General features: G+C 43.8%; 1 protein-coding gene across 1 annotated transcript in view; it reads left to right on the forward strand.

Moving 5' to 3' along the window:
* Positions 1-6,215: 6,215 nt before the first annotated feature.
* GAS2L2 (growth arrest specific 2 like 2) overlaps positions 6,216-17,522 on the forward strand; it is a 44,414-nt gene continuing 33,107 nt past the window's right edge. The window contains exons 1-2 of the mRNA XM_089676598.1: positions 6,216-6,686; positions 12,580-12,824. Coding sequence (XP_089532724.1) covers positions 6,329-6,686; positions 12,580-12,824 — 603 coding nt within the window. The 5' untranslated portion in view covers positions 6,216-6,328. The remainder of the gene's footprint in view (positions 6,687-12,579; positions 12,825-17,522) is intronic.

Below are 17,522 nucleotides of genomic sequence, written 5' to 3' on the forward strand. Positions count from 1 at the left end.
GAGCCCTACAAAATGACCTCCAGCAGGCCACTGGTGGGAATGTCTGTGACCAAATCAGAAACAGACTTCATGAGGGTGGTCTAAGGGTCCAATGTCCTCTAGTGGGCCCTGTGCTCACTGCCCAGCACCATAGAGCTCGATTGGTATTTGCCATTGAACACAAGAATTGGCAGGTCCGCCACTGGCGCCCTGTGCTTTTCACAGATGAAAGCAGGTTCACCCTGAGCACATGTAAAAGACGTGAAAGGGTCTGGAGAAGCCATGGAGAACATTATGCTGCCTGTAACATCATTCAGCATGACCGTTTTGGTGGTGGATCAGTGAAGGTCTGGGGAGGCATATCCATGGAGGGACGCACAGACCTCTACAGGCTAGACAATGGTACCCTGATTGCCATTAGGTATGGGGATGAAATCCTGGGACCCATTGTCAGACCCTACGCTGGTGCAGTGGTTCTGGGTTCCTCCTGGTGTACGACAATGCCCGGCCTCATGTGGCAAGAGTATGCAGGCAGTTCCTGGAGGATGAAGGAATTGATACCACTGAATGGCCCCCACGCTCGCCAGACCTAAATCCAATAGAACACCTCTGGGGTATCATGTTTTTGTCCATCTGACGCCACCAGGTTGTACCTCAGACTGTCCAGGAGCCCAGTGATGTCCTGGTCCAGATGTGAGAGGAAATAAACCAGGACATCATCTGTCATCTCATTAGCAGCATGCCCCAATGTTGTCAGGCATGCATACAAGCACGTGGGGGCCATACAAACTACTGAGTACCATTTTGAGTTGCTGCAATGAAATTTCAGCAAAATAGACTAGCCTGCTGCATCATTTTTTCACTTGGATATTTGGGGCATCTTTGAGTTCAGTCATCTGTAGGTTGATAATTTTCATTTTCATCAAACGATGGGGCAACCTTATGTTCCTAACACATTACCCAGTCCATATCAGTATAGATATCCCCAGGAGATTTTTCCCCATTGAAATCAGATGTGTTTTCAGAGTGTTCCTTTAATTTTTTGGAGCAGTGTTTATCCTTTGGCTGGCTCTTGCTACAGTAATTTTCTATTATTTCCAGTTTCCGATTACTAAAGTTTCTCTGATGCAGCCCTGGCTTGCAAGGTAATCGCTGGTGCAGAGATTACCATTTTTAAATGTTCCCTCTGCTATCATAATTAAAAATGTTTTGCACTAATATTGTATGAAAGCATTTGATTTAAAAAAAATGTGGTGGTCTTATCTTATCCTGTTTGAACACTGAAAGATAGAGGAAACTATGGGGTTGATTTACTAAAGGTAAATAGGCTGTGCACTTGGAAGTACACTACATGTGCTGTGAAAGTGCAGTTGCTCTAGACCTGAAGGGAACATGCAAGGAAAATAAAAAAACACTATGATTGGATGAAAGGAATCAGCAGAGCTTCGCCTCATTTCAGAGCTTCCCCATGGAACTATAGCAAAGGCACTTGCGGTGCACAGTATATTTACCTTTAGTAAATCAACTCCCATGGGTTCAGAAAATGGATGGACTATCCGTCTACTGGACATATATATGGGAAGGAGGGAAGGGCTACACCTGCTTAGGGGGTGGGAGCAAAAGGTACGAAATCTTTGTGTGAGCGTTTCCTTGCCCTTTAACCAGTTCCCAACCGCACTAAAGCTGAAGGGCGGCTACAGCGCGGTTGTGTAATCCTGGGACGACATCCTACAGACACAGCAGATCATGGGGTACAGTAATTGTCCAATCAAGCCGGCCTTTTACTGCGTGATCAGCTTTGTCCAATGACACAGAGATCACCGGGTAAATGCAGTTGCCGGTTCAGCTGCACTTTCCTCAGACTGTCTCAGTGTGAGGAAAGTACTGCCGAGAACCAGCAACTGTCAGTGAAGGGATTGGCACCGATCATCAGGGCACCGATGATCAGTGTCCTGATGATCAGTGCCCAGCAGTGCTACCCACCTGTACCCATCAGTGCCATCCACCTGTATCCATCAGTACCACCCTCCTGTGCCCAGCAGTGCCTCCCACATGCCCATCAGTGCCACCCACCTGTGCCCATCAGTGTCACCCACCTGTGCCCAGCAGTGCCACCCATCAGTGCTGCCTATCAGTGCAGCATCATCAGTACCAGCTTATCAGTGCTGCCTATCAGTGCCCATCAGTGCTGCCTATCCATTCCACCTCATCAGTGCCCATCAGTGCTGCCTATCCATGCCCATCAGTGCTGCCTATCTGTGCACATCAGTGCTGCCTATCAGTGCAGCCTCATCAACGCATGTCAATGAAAGATAAAAATTACCTGTTTGCAAAATTTTATAATAGATACAAAGAAAAACTTTTCTGTTTTCAAATTTTTTGCTCTTTTTTTGTTTATAGCGCAAAAAATAAAAACCCAGTGGTGATTAAACACCACCAAAAGAAAGCTCTATTTGTGCTGAGACACAGCAGCAGGAACCGCTAGCTCCCACTGATGTAAATCACAGCCAGTGAGGGGAGAGCAGGGGGCAGGCCTGAGCTTCAGATCTGCATGTCTTATGGCCGTATAGAGCAGGACTCGAGAACAAGCACGCACCAGTGCCCCCATAGCAAGCAGCTATGGGGACACAACTATGGGGGACCCGAGAAGAGGAAGAGAGACTGGAGAAGAGAAAAAATAGGGCTTCTCTGTGCAAAACTATTGCACAGTGCAGGTAATAGGACTTAAGAATAATCGGCTGAATTTCGCCCTGTTAGTGGGTCAATGGCACCAGCTGATTTTCGTGCTTCCTCCCCTTTTCGAAGATTAGGCATGTTGAAAAATTCGTGAAAAACAACCAATTTTCGAATCAATGATGGTCAAATCGTACGATAATTTTTTCGAAAAAAATACATGCATGAGCATGGAAGGAACAGAAGTTTCGCCTGTTATATGGGGTGAAATTTATGACTTGGTCGACCAATTTTCAAAATCATTGATGGCACTAACGGATTACAGAGCAAAGGACGTTTTCGATTTTCGGACGAAAAATCGTTTGGAATATGAACCATGTATGGCCTGCATTATTAAAAAAACAAAACAAAACAAAAACAAACCTTTAACCACTTGCCCTCCAGAGGATTTACCCCCCTTCCTGAGCAGGCAATTTTTTGTGATACAGTACAACGTTACTTTAACAACTGCGCGGTCATGCCATGCTGTACATAAATAAAATGTATTTCCTTTTCCCACAGATAAAGTTTTCTTTCGGTGGTATTTGATCATCTGTGTGTTTTTTTATTTTTTTGCATTATAAACAAACAAAGACCAACAATTTTGAAGAAAAAAAAACAACATTTTTGACTTTTTGCTATAAAACATATCCAGTAAAAAAATTTAAAAAAATCAAATTTCTTCATAAATTTATACCAAAATGTATTCTGCTACATGTCTTTGCTAGAAAAAAAACCTCCCAATACGTGTAAATTAATTAGTTTACGTGAAAGTTATAGCGTCTACAAATGGCGGTAGATATACTGGAATTTTTATTATGATTTTATTTTATACTAGTAATGGCAGCGATCAGCGACTTATAGCGGGACTGCAGGACTGACGCAGGCTTTCTGACACTGGGTGAGAATTGACTAACTACTACTAGTTAGTAGTTAGTCAATTAGTTAATGCAAATCACATATATATACACGTAATTTTGCGCAGCTCTGCTGCGCTGTAGCAGTACTTCTGCTATAGGGTGGCCATTCACAAAGTGCAGTGCTTCTCCTACATGCTCAGTGGGCACCTGACTGTGAAGCCCAAAGCTGTCACAGCCGGGTGCTCACACTAAAGATGCCGGCGCCAGGGAGAGAAGATGGCTGGTGAAACCAGCTGTGGTGAGGACACCAGTGGACCGTGGGACAGGTAAGTGGCTGTATTTTAAAAGTCAGCAGCTACAGTTTTTGTAGCTGCTGACATTTTTTTTTCTTCTTCAGGAGAAACTCAGCTTTAACTGGGATTGAGCAGTGTTTTCATTAGCTGTGGAAAAGTACTGAATGGTTACAAAACTGTTATATGATTGTGGATGAATCCAAAAACTTAACTTTTGTGACATAGCTAAACTGTAACTAGTTCAGTAACTATACCTAAAAAATTAATTTACTTGTTTGAATATGAATTAAATGTTAAAGCCTATCTGAACCAAAAAGCAAAAATGTAATATGTTGCAGCTTACCAATCAATAGATTTGGTGGCTGTAATAGTTTTCTTCTTTTAGACTTGTTTATTTTTCCCTGGTGAATCGGCCAGGAACACACTTCCTGTCTTAGGGTGGCTACATTCACTCATCCATTCTATCTATGGAGGAGCAGCAGAGGCACCTTTGCTGAGTAGCATAGAGGCTTGAGAAAGAGGTTGTACTGCCTCGAAACAAGTATCCACGACTCTTCTGCACACCCCTGACATCTGACATCATCCAGGAACATTCCCATGCCATCAAATCGGCTCTGGTGTTACTGTAGCTATCTATGCTGCTTGCGGCTCTGCACTACATGATTCCAGATCACTGCTGCTTGACTTGAGTCAATGAGATGACAATTGTCATTGGTAAATGGTTTACTGGTTTACTGGTTTATCTCAATACTGTAACTGCCAATTTGTCTGGACAGCTTGTTCTGTTAAAGGAAGTAGAAAAAGAACAAACCAACTGGCTGGATCACCAAGTAATAAGCTATGTTATGGGGGGGGGGGTCTTAGAAAAACAGAAACTGTGGTAATGCTAGTGACAGACTGCATGATATGTGTCATGTTTTTTACCACTTCCCTTCTTAGGCTGCTTATAATTGGTTGAGTCAATTATACCAGGATCATGGTTGAGGATACAAGACAATTCCCTACAAGTAAAAGTAATCCATGCAGCTATAGAGCCGCTGGATTGATGACGTCAGTTTCAGTCTCATGTAAACAAGCCGTTAACAACTTATGCAGTTTGATCAGATGTTTTGGAGGCCAGAGGAGACCCAAATCTCTCAAAAAAGAGGACCTGTCACGGCCCATGCTATTACAAGGATGTTGTTCATCACTTAAAGTTGACCCCCCAAAAGTAATTGGTTCGGTGTTAAAAAAAAATAAAAAAAATTGTAAAGCACACCGTCCCCCATTTTCACACACAAATGCGCACGCAGTTATTACACCACACGTGTGAGGTATCATCACAAACATCAATGTGAAAGCAATTATTTTAGCATTAGACCGTCCATGTAACTCTAAAAGGGTAACCTGTGAAGGCTTTTAAAGAGTTGCCTATAGAGATTTTTAGGTATCATTGTTTGGCACTGTTCCATGGGCGTACACAATTTCAAAGCATGACATGTTAGATATCTATTTACTCATAACATAACATCATCTTTTAAATTTTACCAAAAATTGGGTATTATATAGTGTTTTTGTGCATTAAAATTCATTTAAGTGTATTTTTTCAATCAACTTGTGTTTGAAAAGCCGCTGAGCAAATATTGTGCGACATACAAATATGCAACACCCAGCATTTTATTCTCAAGGACCTCTGATTAAAATCATACATAACGTTTAGGCATTCCAAGTAGTTTTCGAGCAAAAAAATGCCAATTTTTACATGTAGGAGAGGAATGTCAGAATTGGCCCAGACTGAAATTGGTCAAGTATGTGTAAATACTTTTTATGAAAATACCCAGATCCACGTGCAAGTGTTTCTAATAGGGGCTGTTTTAACAGAACTTTTTTTATCAGGATTAGTCTTGAGCTATGTGTCTCGTAGGCCGCACTTACCACAATAGCTTTCCTATTCCAGTTACTATTCCTGTTTCTGAGATTTTCAGCCAATTCTCAACAACTTTTATAATGGACATTTTTGTGGAGTACATATAATTCTAAGAGCAATGTGTTACATTTTATATTGATATGATTATAGAGGAGAGAAAGGTGTTAAAGAAAAAAAAAATAAGATGGAGGCCTCCTGGAATACTAGCCATCTATGCTACAACCGAAGTGTCGGTTTCACAAATGCAAACATAACCTTCCCTAAAACGGTTATATGTTAGCAAAGATTTCTTTCATATTTCATGTTGCACTTTAGTTCAAATGGAAGATTCAAAGCACTTGTTTTCCCCATTTCTGTGAGGCTGATAGATAGTAGACAGTAGATAGTGGAAAATGTGCATGTAACCTTCATAGCATTTGCTGATCTCTTTCAGGTATGGCAGATAATACATCTCCACTATAAAAGAAGTCATATGGGATAAGATGGTGATGATGGAGAATCACACGTTGGAAGACTTAGATATGTAACTTGATTTCCACTACAGTAGTTCTGTTCCAACAAGTAGAACAACCACAAAAATGTCATCTTACCAAGGAGGTGTGGTGCGGAGCATTCGGCCTTTTAAGTCCAGTGAGCAGTACCTGTATGCCATGAAAGAGGACTTAGCTGAGTGGCTCAAGGATCTTTACAACCTGGAAATATATGTAGATAACTTCTTTGAAGCCCTGGAAAATGGCTCTGTCATTTGTTACCATGCCAATAATGTAACAGATGTTGCTCGTGACTTTGCTGTGGAATACCCTGACTTGGCAAAGAAACTTCGGCTTCCAAAAACAGGAGTAACATTCAATGCAATGGCTCAACCTGGGACCTTCCTGGCAAGAGATAATGTATCCAACTTCATCCAATGGTGCAGGAAGGAAATGGACATAAAAGGTAAAAAGTACTGGTTGTGTAAATACATCCAAGTACTCAATAGGTAGTTTAAAATGGCTGCAATTTTTTATCTGCAGACTTAACTGACTTCCAAAATGCAAAACTATGTGTAGTTTTTAAAAGAGGTGCAAATATAAGGTTACATTATTGAAGGCATCCTACACCTTTTTTTCCCAAAGGGTAAATTGGGCTGATCGTGTCTCTAGGCCTTAATCCTGAAAGCTTTCATTTTGGTCTGAAATACCTGTGACCAAATTGTTCACAATGAGACTGGGGCAGCTGTCTAGTTTATTTGGCTGAATCATTTTGCATCCATATGAATTTAAAGAAAATCCCATAAACTGGATGACCTCAATGAGTCTTTTTCAACCCAACTTTGAATTTGTGGCCAATGTTAGTGCCATGCCTGCGGAAATTATTATTTCTGTTCACAAATTATTTCTTATTGATAGAGGCTCTAACCCTTTCCACCCCATCCAAAACTAAAATGACAGTGTTTTTGTTGGACATAAACATAAGTATGTTTTAGGTACACTTTAGTCAGAACTGAAATTTCCCAGCCATCCCTAGACAAGAAATTATTAGGTGGTCTAACGCTCAAGCATTAGGGTGAATTGACCTTTATGGTCATAAACATTTGTGACCTAGGAATAGCAAATACTATTTCATAAATGCACATTGCATTAGGTTCCATTCACACAATGGAGTTTCAAATCACGGGCGGAATTGCCGCGATTCTGCCCACGATTTGAAATTGTGCCGTAAAACTGTGGAAATGCACATTTGCGAGTTCAGGTGCGGGGCATTTTTTACAGTGATCACGGCGCATTTTTCCACGTGACAAATGCAAACAAAATTGCTGGATGAGCAACGTCCAAAAACGGTTATGGAACCTTTTTGGGTGTCATGCATTCCATCATTTTGTTTGCACAATCGTTTGATTTCCGAGTTTGATTTACACGCTTCTGATAGTACTCAGAATCTCTTATTACAATACCCCACTGAAACTAACAATTCAATATAGCAGTCATATTTCATAAACCCTCCTGATAAAAGATACAAATAAACCATAAACAAATCTTCAGTTCAATACAGTGCTATGTGAATAACGACCCTCCTATTTTTAGCTTCTTTTAAAGTGGAACTAAACGCATCGATTTAACAGTTTAAAAAAATAGTTACATTCTAGGCACGTGCCCGGAGTGTAACTGTCACATTGGTTGTCCTCTCAACCAAAGTGTCAAACCATCAAATGGCTGGTGTCCTAATTGATCACTTGTGTTGCACCAGGGCAGCTGCAGATCAAACAGAGGCCAAAATGGCAGCTTCCTTGGCTGAAAAGGATAGGAGGGTTTAGTTCCGTTTTAACGTGACACAGAAAAAATGACATGTCACATTAAAAAAAACGTACATTTGTATACTTATAATTAGGGGCGGACTGACAACTCATGGGGCTCCCAGGCAGTAAAAGATAATGGGGCCCCTTGTGTCTCCGCCTACACTCAAGCCAAAGCCACACTCACACAACACCCTACCTACATATTGCAGCTCAGCTGCATAGAAAGGGCATTAAAAATAATTTAAAAAATAATAAAACAATGTCGTGGGGTCCCCCCTCAATTCATACCAAGCCCTTCGGTTCTGGTATGAGTTTTGAGGGGAACCCCCACACCAAAATTTAAAAAAATGGCGAAGGGTCCCCCCCCAAGATCCATACCAGACCCTTATCTGAGCATGCAGCCAGGTAGGTCAGGAAAAGGGGGGGCAAGCGAGCGCCCCCCCCCCTGAACCATACAGGCCACATGCCCTCAACATGGGGGGATGCTGATGCAGACAAGGTCCTCTTCCCCACAACCCTAGCCTACGGTTGTGGGGGTCTGCAGGCAGGGGGCTTATCAGAATCTGGAAGCCCCCTTTAGCAAGGGGACCCCCAGATCCTGGCCCCACCCCCACGTGAAAGAGTATGGGGTACATGGTACAGCTATCCATTCACAATAAAAAGTATAGTGTGAAAAAAGACAGGAGACAGTCTTTGCCAAGTCCTTTATTAAAAGAAGAATAATAAAAATGTCCCCCCAAGTAGATCCGACATCAATCACAATGTCCAACGCTGCCACCTGAAAAAAGAAAGAATAAATAGGCGCCCCTCCCGACGCTGGCTTCCGGCCGTCTGACTACTCCGCTGGCTTGAGAGTTCTTAAATATGTAAGGAGCGGGGCCACCCAGTGACATCATGTGTGTGGCCCCACCTCTTTGTGACATCACTGACCCAGCATTCTCCTGTTCATGATGCCAGAAGGAGGTGAGGCCACATGCGTGATGTCACTGGGTGGTCCCGCCCCTTACATATTTAAGAACTGTCAAGCCAGCAGAGCAGTCAGACGGCCGGGAGCCAGCTTCGGGTGTGGAGCCTTTTTCTTTTTTCGGGTAGCAGCGGGCATCGTGATTGACATTGGATCTACTTTGGGGTACATTCTTTTATTTTTCTTCTTTTAATAAAGGACTTGTCAAAGAATTTCTCCTGTCTTTTTTCACACTACACTTTTTTTTGTGAATGGGAAGCGGTACCATGTACCCCATACTCATTCACAAGGGGGGGGGGTGGGATATTGGGGCTTCCAGATTCCGATAAGCCCCCTGCCCGCAGACCCCCATGACCACCGGCCAGGGTTGTGAGGAAGATGCCCTTGTCCCCATCAACATGGTGACAAGGTGCTTTGGGTGGGAGCCCCCTCTGCCCCTAAGCACCCCCCCATGTTGAGGGCATGTGGCCTGGTATGGTTCAGGAGGGGGGGCGCTCGCACGTCCCCCTCCTTTCCTGACCTCAAGGGCTGATAAGGGTCTGGTATGGATTTTGGGGGAGACCCCCACGCCATTTTTTAAAAAAATTTGGCGTGGGGGTTCCCCTAAATCCCCCTCCCCCCACTGACAGCTGAAACATTAACGCATGGTTTTCACTACTAAAATACTGCATGACTTGATAAAATAACTCATGCAGTATTTTGGTAGCATATTTTATAATAAAATGCTATGCGGTATCCTACCTCATACTCGGATGCGGTAAAATACCGCTTAGTGAATTATGCCCACTAAGCCTCTCACCGGGCCCCCTACTGACCCCGGCCCTCGGCCGATGCCCGAATGGTCAGTCCGCCCCTGCTTATAATACTTAAAAAAAAAAATAGACAAATTTTCTGTATTTGTGACTATGCTCAGCAGCACAAACTGAAGAATAAATCTCCTCACCGGGGACAAGAACAGCAATAAAAACTTAGAGTAATAGGTCAAAGAGAGAGCCAAATGAAGAATCATTGGGGGCCCAAAGTCTTCATTGTTAATAATTGGTTCCATAAAGCTGGACAAATGGACAGTCAGCACATTTCAGGGGCTCCATGCTACTTTTACTGTGAACACCAGTGTGACGGGCGCAGCGTCAGACCCCAGCCCTTCTCACCAAACTCATGACCGAAAGACTAGCCAATCTAACACCGCGATGTCACGTGTGTAACAATACCACACCCAGATGCACCCTGCACACAGATTTTCCAGCTAATTGGACCACAATCGACATACCAGCAGCCTGAATGCGATTGTTACTGGGTCAGGTTAATTACGCAATTAACCCTTCACACTGCCACCACCTCCTTTTTGTATAGAAAAAGAGGAAACTCAGCAATACACTAGGATGATTGGTTAATCGTCGGTAAACCACTATCTCTACAGACCGGTTATACAGAGGGTTAAATACTCATAGTAGCGCTCTCCAGCGACAGGGATTCGTAAGTTACATTCAGGAGCTATAGAAACAGTTCAACACTTTTAGAAAGTAAGATTTATTACCGAAAGGTCGAAAGGGTGCAGTAAAAATATTTACAGAAAGAAGATGTAACCAATATATATATATATATATATATATATATCTATATTTATAAATATAAATATACCGAGCATAACAGCACAGCAAACAGATAACAGAAAGGAGTTTAAAGAGTTAAAGTACTTGCCAGTCAACCTTGATTTTAAGCAGCTTCAAGTCTCACCAAAAGGATGCTTTGATCTCCCACTGTTAGTTTCGATATTAAGGCAGGGAGATCTTCTTTTCTCTTTCTCTGCGAGATGTTGCAAGCAGAAAGTCCTCACTTCTCTGACTACACACAAAACATAACAGCATCTTTTTCTACACAAAATCAACTGGGATCTTCCTACCAGGGACAAGCCAATACCTTATTTGGCAAGAGGATTATATAGACAGCTACACTGAATGCATTCCTGAGGGAGGGGGCGGAATGAGGGGATACAAAATACTTCTTATTACAGTGAGAGCCTGTGCCTGGCTCTTGTATGCATGATACTACACTTCCCCCCCCCCCCAAGGTGATGGCATGTGAGTTTAAGAGCAATACCAAAATGTAGAAGTTTGGGGTAAAATGGAGAACCGCACCTCTCCCTGTGGGCATGATTGTGACAAGCAGCACTAAGGCTAGGTTCACACTTATGCAGGTTGCGTTTGAGCTGTTTCTGCATTGTGTTTTGCGTTGCGTCTTGCAGTTTTGCACTTGCATTTTTGCACAAATACGCGGCAAAAACGCAATACATGCTTTTCTGCAGCATTTCCATTGAAGTGTATAGAACCAAAAACACAACTTTTTGTGTTCAAAAAAGTCCCTGACCCTTTCCAAAAAAAAGCACCGGGTGAAAACGCACAAGTGTGAACAAGTCTCATAGGAAATCATGTTAAATGGACTGTACTGCGTTTCTGCAAAATGCTGCAGAAAATGCTTAGGTGTGAACCTAGGGTAACTGTTGTTTATGATATCCTCTGCTTGCATATCAGTCTGCTTGGGAGTATTGTTGAATCTATTTAACATTCTGCCAATTCACCCAACCCCGATGAAGAGGGATAGTGTGGCCCCTTAAATACGATAAAATTGAAACAAAATCATTTTAACTTTCCTCTAATGTAATGGATAGCTGATAAAAAAAATCAATGCTACTAGAAGAATTCTGTGAAAGTTGAAAAAAAATTCCAGCCTTATGGTTAGATAGCATTGAAACTCACTGTATAAATATGTGAAAATCACCCTTGCTATACAATTTCAGTTGCATAACAGCACTAGAGGTGGTCTTCACATGTATCTTCTAATTCCATTCTGTAAAACTGATTTTTGCTTGGTAACTGGTGTGAAAAGCTCCAACTAACAAAAGGCCCAATGCAAGTTTGTTAAGGCACATACTGTATGTTTCCTTTTCACTAATTCTGTTTTAATATTAATTGGCTTATCTTTATCCATGAGTTTTGTTCTTGCAAATGCACATGATAATCATCTGCGAAATGTGTGTATTTCATGAAAAAATATGAAGCAAAATAAAAGCATGACCTTATCTATACAATCCAATGTTCCCATATACACTTGGGTCATGTGGGCTGTGGACATAATTCCTGATCCACATTTATAATCCATGATCAGCATATTTTTTTTTCCCAAGATCTGTAGGCTGTGATTTGGTCATGGATTAGGGTAAAGGACAAGTGATCATTTAGCCTCCCTAAGCCCTTAAACTAAAACCCACCTAAAGAAAAAATCCACGTGACTGCTTATATACTTCATCAGGATGTCCCTGATTTCCTTCAATGTTAAATCAATTATTTCTTTGTGTGTGAATTTATTACTTCATGTTAGCAAATTCAGCTTTTGATAAGACAACAAATTTGATTAAACAACAAAAATGGGATAGAACCAAGCAACCCCAAAAAGTAAACATTTCAAGTTACACAATGATTCAGTTCAATTTTAATAATATATATTTTTGCTGTGGTGTGATAGTTCACAGCATTGTATGTAGCTGTTCACATTGGCTGACATCGTAAAATGACAGTTTTGCTTTCTTTTAGAAGTTCTGATGTTTGAGACAGAGGATCTAGTTCTAAGGAAAAATGAAAAAAACTTTATCCTTTGCCTGCTGGAACTGGCCCGACGAGCATCGCGCTTCGGTATGAGTGCTCCCATGCTTATTCAAATGGAGGAGCAGATAGAAGAAGAGATTCGAGAAGAACTAGAACTTCCTCCAGTTGAAATCCCACTACCTAAACCCCAACCTCAAAAAAAACTCTGTGACTTTAAGAATCTGGATCAAATGGTAAGCCAAATAAAGCCGTCAATAAACTGCATTAAAATATAAATGTACCAGTGCTTCAATGTCTGACTAGCTTTAAACCTGATTTTTCTCTTTTACTGTTAACCTCACATTAGGGTAGTACCTTTACTTTGATAATGGTCATATGGATATTTGGGAATTCACTCTGATGAATGGAATTGATCTATTTTGCATCCTCATTTTTGGTGCGAGCCACACGTGCAAACTGAAATTGTTGGAGGATTGATTGCTAACTTTTGTTAGTTTCACCACTTTTTTTTTTTTCTTTTGCTGACTGGTGCTCCCACACATGGCTTGCATCACCAGAGTGTTTGCTTTTTTGTGTACTTTACTTTAAAACCAAAATAAATACCATATTTTCCAGCGTATAAGACGACTAGGCGTATAAGACGACCCCCTACTTTTCCTGTTAAAATGTAGTGTTTAGGCTATACTCGCCGTATAAGACTACCCCTCTTCCAATGCACACCAGTGGAAAGAATCGTGCCCCATCATTGGTGTCAGTTTGAGGAATAGTGTCCCATCATTGGTGTCAGTTTGAGGAATAGTGTCCCATCATTGGTGTCAGTAGGAGGAATAGTGCCCCATCATTGGTGTCAGTGGGAGGAATAATGCCCCATCATTGGTGTCAGTGGGAGGAATAGTGCCCCATCATTGGTGTCAGTGGGAGGAATAGTGTCCCATCATTGGTGTCAGTGGGAGGAATAGTGTCCCATCATTGGTATTAGTGAGAGGAATAGTGCCCCATCATTGGTGTCAGTGGGAGGAATAATGCCCCATCATTGGTGTCAGTGGGAGGAATAGTGCCCCATCATTGGTGTCAGTGGGAGGAATAGTGCCCCATCATTGGTGTCAGTGGGAGGAATAGTGTCCCATCATTGGTGTCAGTGGGAGGAATAGTGTCCCATCATTGGTATTAGTGAGAGGAATAGTGCCCCATCATTGGTATCAGTGGGAGGAATAGTGCCCCATCATTGGTATCAGTGGGAGGAATAGTGCCCCATCATTGGTGTCAGTGGGAGGAATAGTGCCCCATCATTGGTATCAGTGGCAGGAATAGTGCCCCATCATTAGTATCAGTGGGGGGAATTGTGCCCCATCATTGGTGTCAGTGGGAGGAATAGTGCCCCATCATTGGTGTCAGTGGGAGGAATAGTGCCCCATCATTGATGTCAGTGGGAGGAATAGTGCCCCATCATTGGTGTCAGTGGGAGGAATAGTGCCCCATCATTGGTGTCAGTGGGAGGAATAGTGCCCCATGATTGGTATCAATGGGGGGAATTGTGCCCCATCATTGGTGTCAGTGGGAGGAATAGTGCCCCATCATTGGTGTCAGTGGGAGGAATAGTGCCCCATCATTGGTGTCAGTTTGAGGAATAGTGTCCCATCATTGGTGCCAGTAGGAGGAATAGTGCCCCATCATTGGTGTCAGTGGGAGGAATAGTGCCCCATCATTGGTGTCAGTGGGAGGAATAGTGCCCCATCATTGGTGTCAGTGGGAGGAATAGTGCCCCATCATTGGTGTCAGTGGGAGGAATAGTGTCCCATCATTGGTGTCAGTGGGAGGAATAGTGTCCCATCATTAGTATTAGTGAGAGGAATAGTGCCCCATCATTGGTGTCAGTGGGAGGAATAATGCCCCATCATTGGTGTCAGTGGGAGGAATAGTGCCCCATCATTGGTGTCAGTGGGAGGAATAGTGCCCCATCATTGGTGTCAGTGGGAGGAATAGTGTCCCATCATTGGTGTCAGTGGGAGGAATAGTGTCCCATCATTGGTATTAGTGAGAGGAATAGTGCCCCATCATTGGTATCAGTGGGAGGAATAGTGCCCCATCATTGGTATCAGTGGGAGGAATAGTGCCCCATCATTGGTGTCAGTGGGAGGAATAGTGCCCCATCATTGGTATCAGTGGCAGGAATAGTGCCCCATCATTGGTATCAGTGGGAAGAATAGTGCCCCATCATTGGTGTCAGTGGAAGGAATAGTGCCCCATGATTGGTATCAGTGGGGGGAATTGTGCCCCATCATTGGTGTCAGTGGGAGGAATAGTGCCCCATCATTGGTGTCAGTGGGAGGAATAGTGCCCCATCATTGGTGTCAGTTTGAGGAATAGTGTCCCATCATTGGTGTCAGTAGGAGGAATAGTGCCCCATCATTGGTGTCAGTGGGAGGAATAATGCCCCATCATTGGTGTCAGTGGGAGGAATAGTGCCCCATCATTGGTGTCAGTGGGAGGAATAGTGCCCCATCATTGGTGTCAGTGGGAGGAATAGTGTCCCATCATTGGTGTCAGTGGGAGGAATAGTGTCCCATCATTGGTATTAGTGAGAGGAATAGTGCCCCATCATTGGTGTCAGTGGGAGGAATAATGCCCCATCATTGGTGTCAGTGGGAGGAATAGTGCCCCATCATTGGTGTCAGTGGGAGGAATAGTGCCCCATCATTGGTGTCAGTGGGAGGAATAGTGCCCCATCATTGGTGTCAGTGGGAGGAATAGTGTCCCATCATTGGTGTCAGTGGGAGGAATAGTGTCCCATCATTGGTATTAGTGAGAGGAATAGTGCCCCATCATTGGTATCAGTGGGAGGAATAGTGCCCCATCATTGGTATCAGTGGGAGGAATAGTGCCCCATCATTGGTGTCAGTGGGAGGAATAGTGCCCCATCATTGGTATCAGTGGCAGGAATAGTGCCCCATCATTAGTATCAGTGGGGGGAATTGTGCCCCATCATTGGTGTCAGTGGGAGGAATAGTGCCCCATCATTGGTGTCAGTGGGAGGAATAGTGCCCCATCATTGATGTCAGTGGGAGGAATAGTGCCCCATCATTGGTGTCAGTGGGAGGAATAGTGCCCCATTATTGGTGTCAGTGGGAGGAATAGTGCCCCATGATTGGTATCAGTGGGGGGAATTGTGCCCCATCATTGGTGTCAGTGGGAGGAATAGTGCCCCATCATTGGTGTCAGTGGGAGGAATAGTGCCCCATCATTGGTATCAGTGGGAGGAATAGTGCCCCATCATTGGTGTCAGTGGGAGGAATAGTGTCCCAACATTGGTGTTAGTGGGAGGAATAGTATCCCATCATTGGTGTCAGTGGGGGGTGGAATAGTGCCCATCGTTGGTGTCAGTGGGGGGAGGGGAAGTGCCCCATCGTTGGTGTCAGTGGGGGGGAGGAATAGTGCCCCATCGTTGGTGTCAGTGGGGGGGAGGAAAAGTGCCCCATCGTTGGTGTCAGTGGGAGGAATAATGCCCCATTGTTGGTATCAGTGACACCAATGATGGGGCACTATTCCTACCAATGACACTTGCTGGCCCCTGTTCCAGTATGGTGCTGCTGCAGCCAGCATATGTGGTTGCAGCAGCACCTCTGGACGGCACACTTACCGTCCGCTCCTTCACTCGATTTTCGTGGGGCCTCTCAGCTCCGCCTCCTCGCCGGTGATTGGCCACCTGTGTGCCTTTCCTGAGCTACAGTTCTGGCGGCCAATCACCGGTGAGGAGGCGGAGCCGAGCAGATGCGCGAAAAATCCAGTGGCCAAACCGAATGAAGGAGCAGCCGCGGTTCCTGGACCGGATCGTCGTGGGACCGGAGCCAGGTAAGAGACAGCAGCCCCTGCCCAGCCCTGTACTTAGTGTCCCTTCCGTTGGAAGGGGGGCGGCGGCGGCAGCGCGCCGCCCCCTAAAAAGTGTCAGTATGACGTATACCGGCGTATAAGACGACCCCCGACTTTTGAGAAGATTTTCAAGGGGTAAAAAGTCGTCTTATACGCCGGAAAATATGGTAGATTTCATATATATATATATATATATATATATATATATATATATATATATTTATATTATAAATGTATGTAACACTACCCCTTTAGGAGATATTTGGGTCCCCTTATAGTCCTGCACATAGGCGGGCGGCACAGTGGCTTAGTGGTTAGCACATCTGCCTTGCACTAAATGGGCCATGGGTTTGATTCCCAACCATGGCCCCTCCTGCATGGAGTTTGCATGTTCTCCCTGTGCTTGCGTGGGTTTCCTCCCACACTCCAAAGACATGCTGGTAGGTGAATTGATTCCTGTCCAAACTGGCCCTAGTATGTGTATGTATGAATGGGGGTTAGGGACTGATATGAATGTACAATATATATATGTAAAGTGCTGCATAAATTGACAGTGCTATAAAAGTACCTGAAATAATAAATAATAGGCTTGCATCAAGAGTCAGAAATTAGTCCTTGAGCTTTTGTTTTGTTATTTTTATTTAGGGGATTTGAACTAGGATAGAGTTAGGGGTGTAGAGGATGCCCAAGGGAACTGAAGACAATTTCCTGGAACTATTCACAAGCCTTCTCTGCAGCACACTTTTGTTGAAGAGCTAGCCAGATTCTCCCAATGTACCACCCCAGCGATCTGGAGGTATTCCTGTCCCTGTGATCCGGTTCCTGTCACTTTAAGTGCTGGACAGTCCCAAGTAGGCAGCAAATCTGGTTTCCCACCAGAGTGCTCCTTCCCCTATCTGCAGAAGGGGTGCGGGGATACTCACTCAAATCCTCTCCTGTACCGCTGGTGGGTTGGTGGCTGCTACCAGGCCTATCAGTTGGACCGCTCCTTCCCTGCTATACAGGTGGTCCTTGCTCTGGGGGCCAGTCAATCTCTGAGCTTTCTTTCTTTTCAGCTCCAAGCC

The sequence above is a fragment of the Staurois parvus genome, unplaced genomic scaffold (genome assembly GCF_062004578.1).
Source record: "Staurois parvus isolate SC_StPar_1 unplaced genomic scaffold, SC_StPar_1.0 ptg000172l, whole genome shotgun sequence".
In the NCBI taxonomy this organism is placed as follows: domain Eukaryota; kingdom Metazoa; phylum Chordata; class Amphibia; order Anura; family Ranidae; genus Staurois; species Staurois parvus.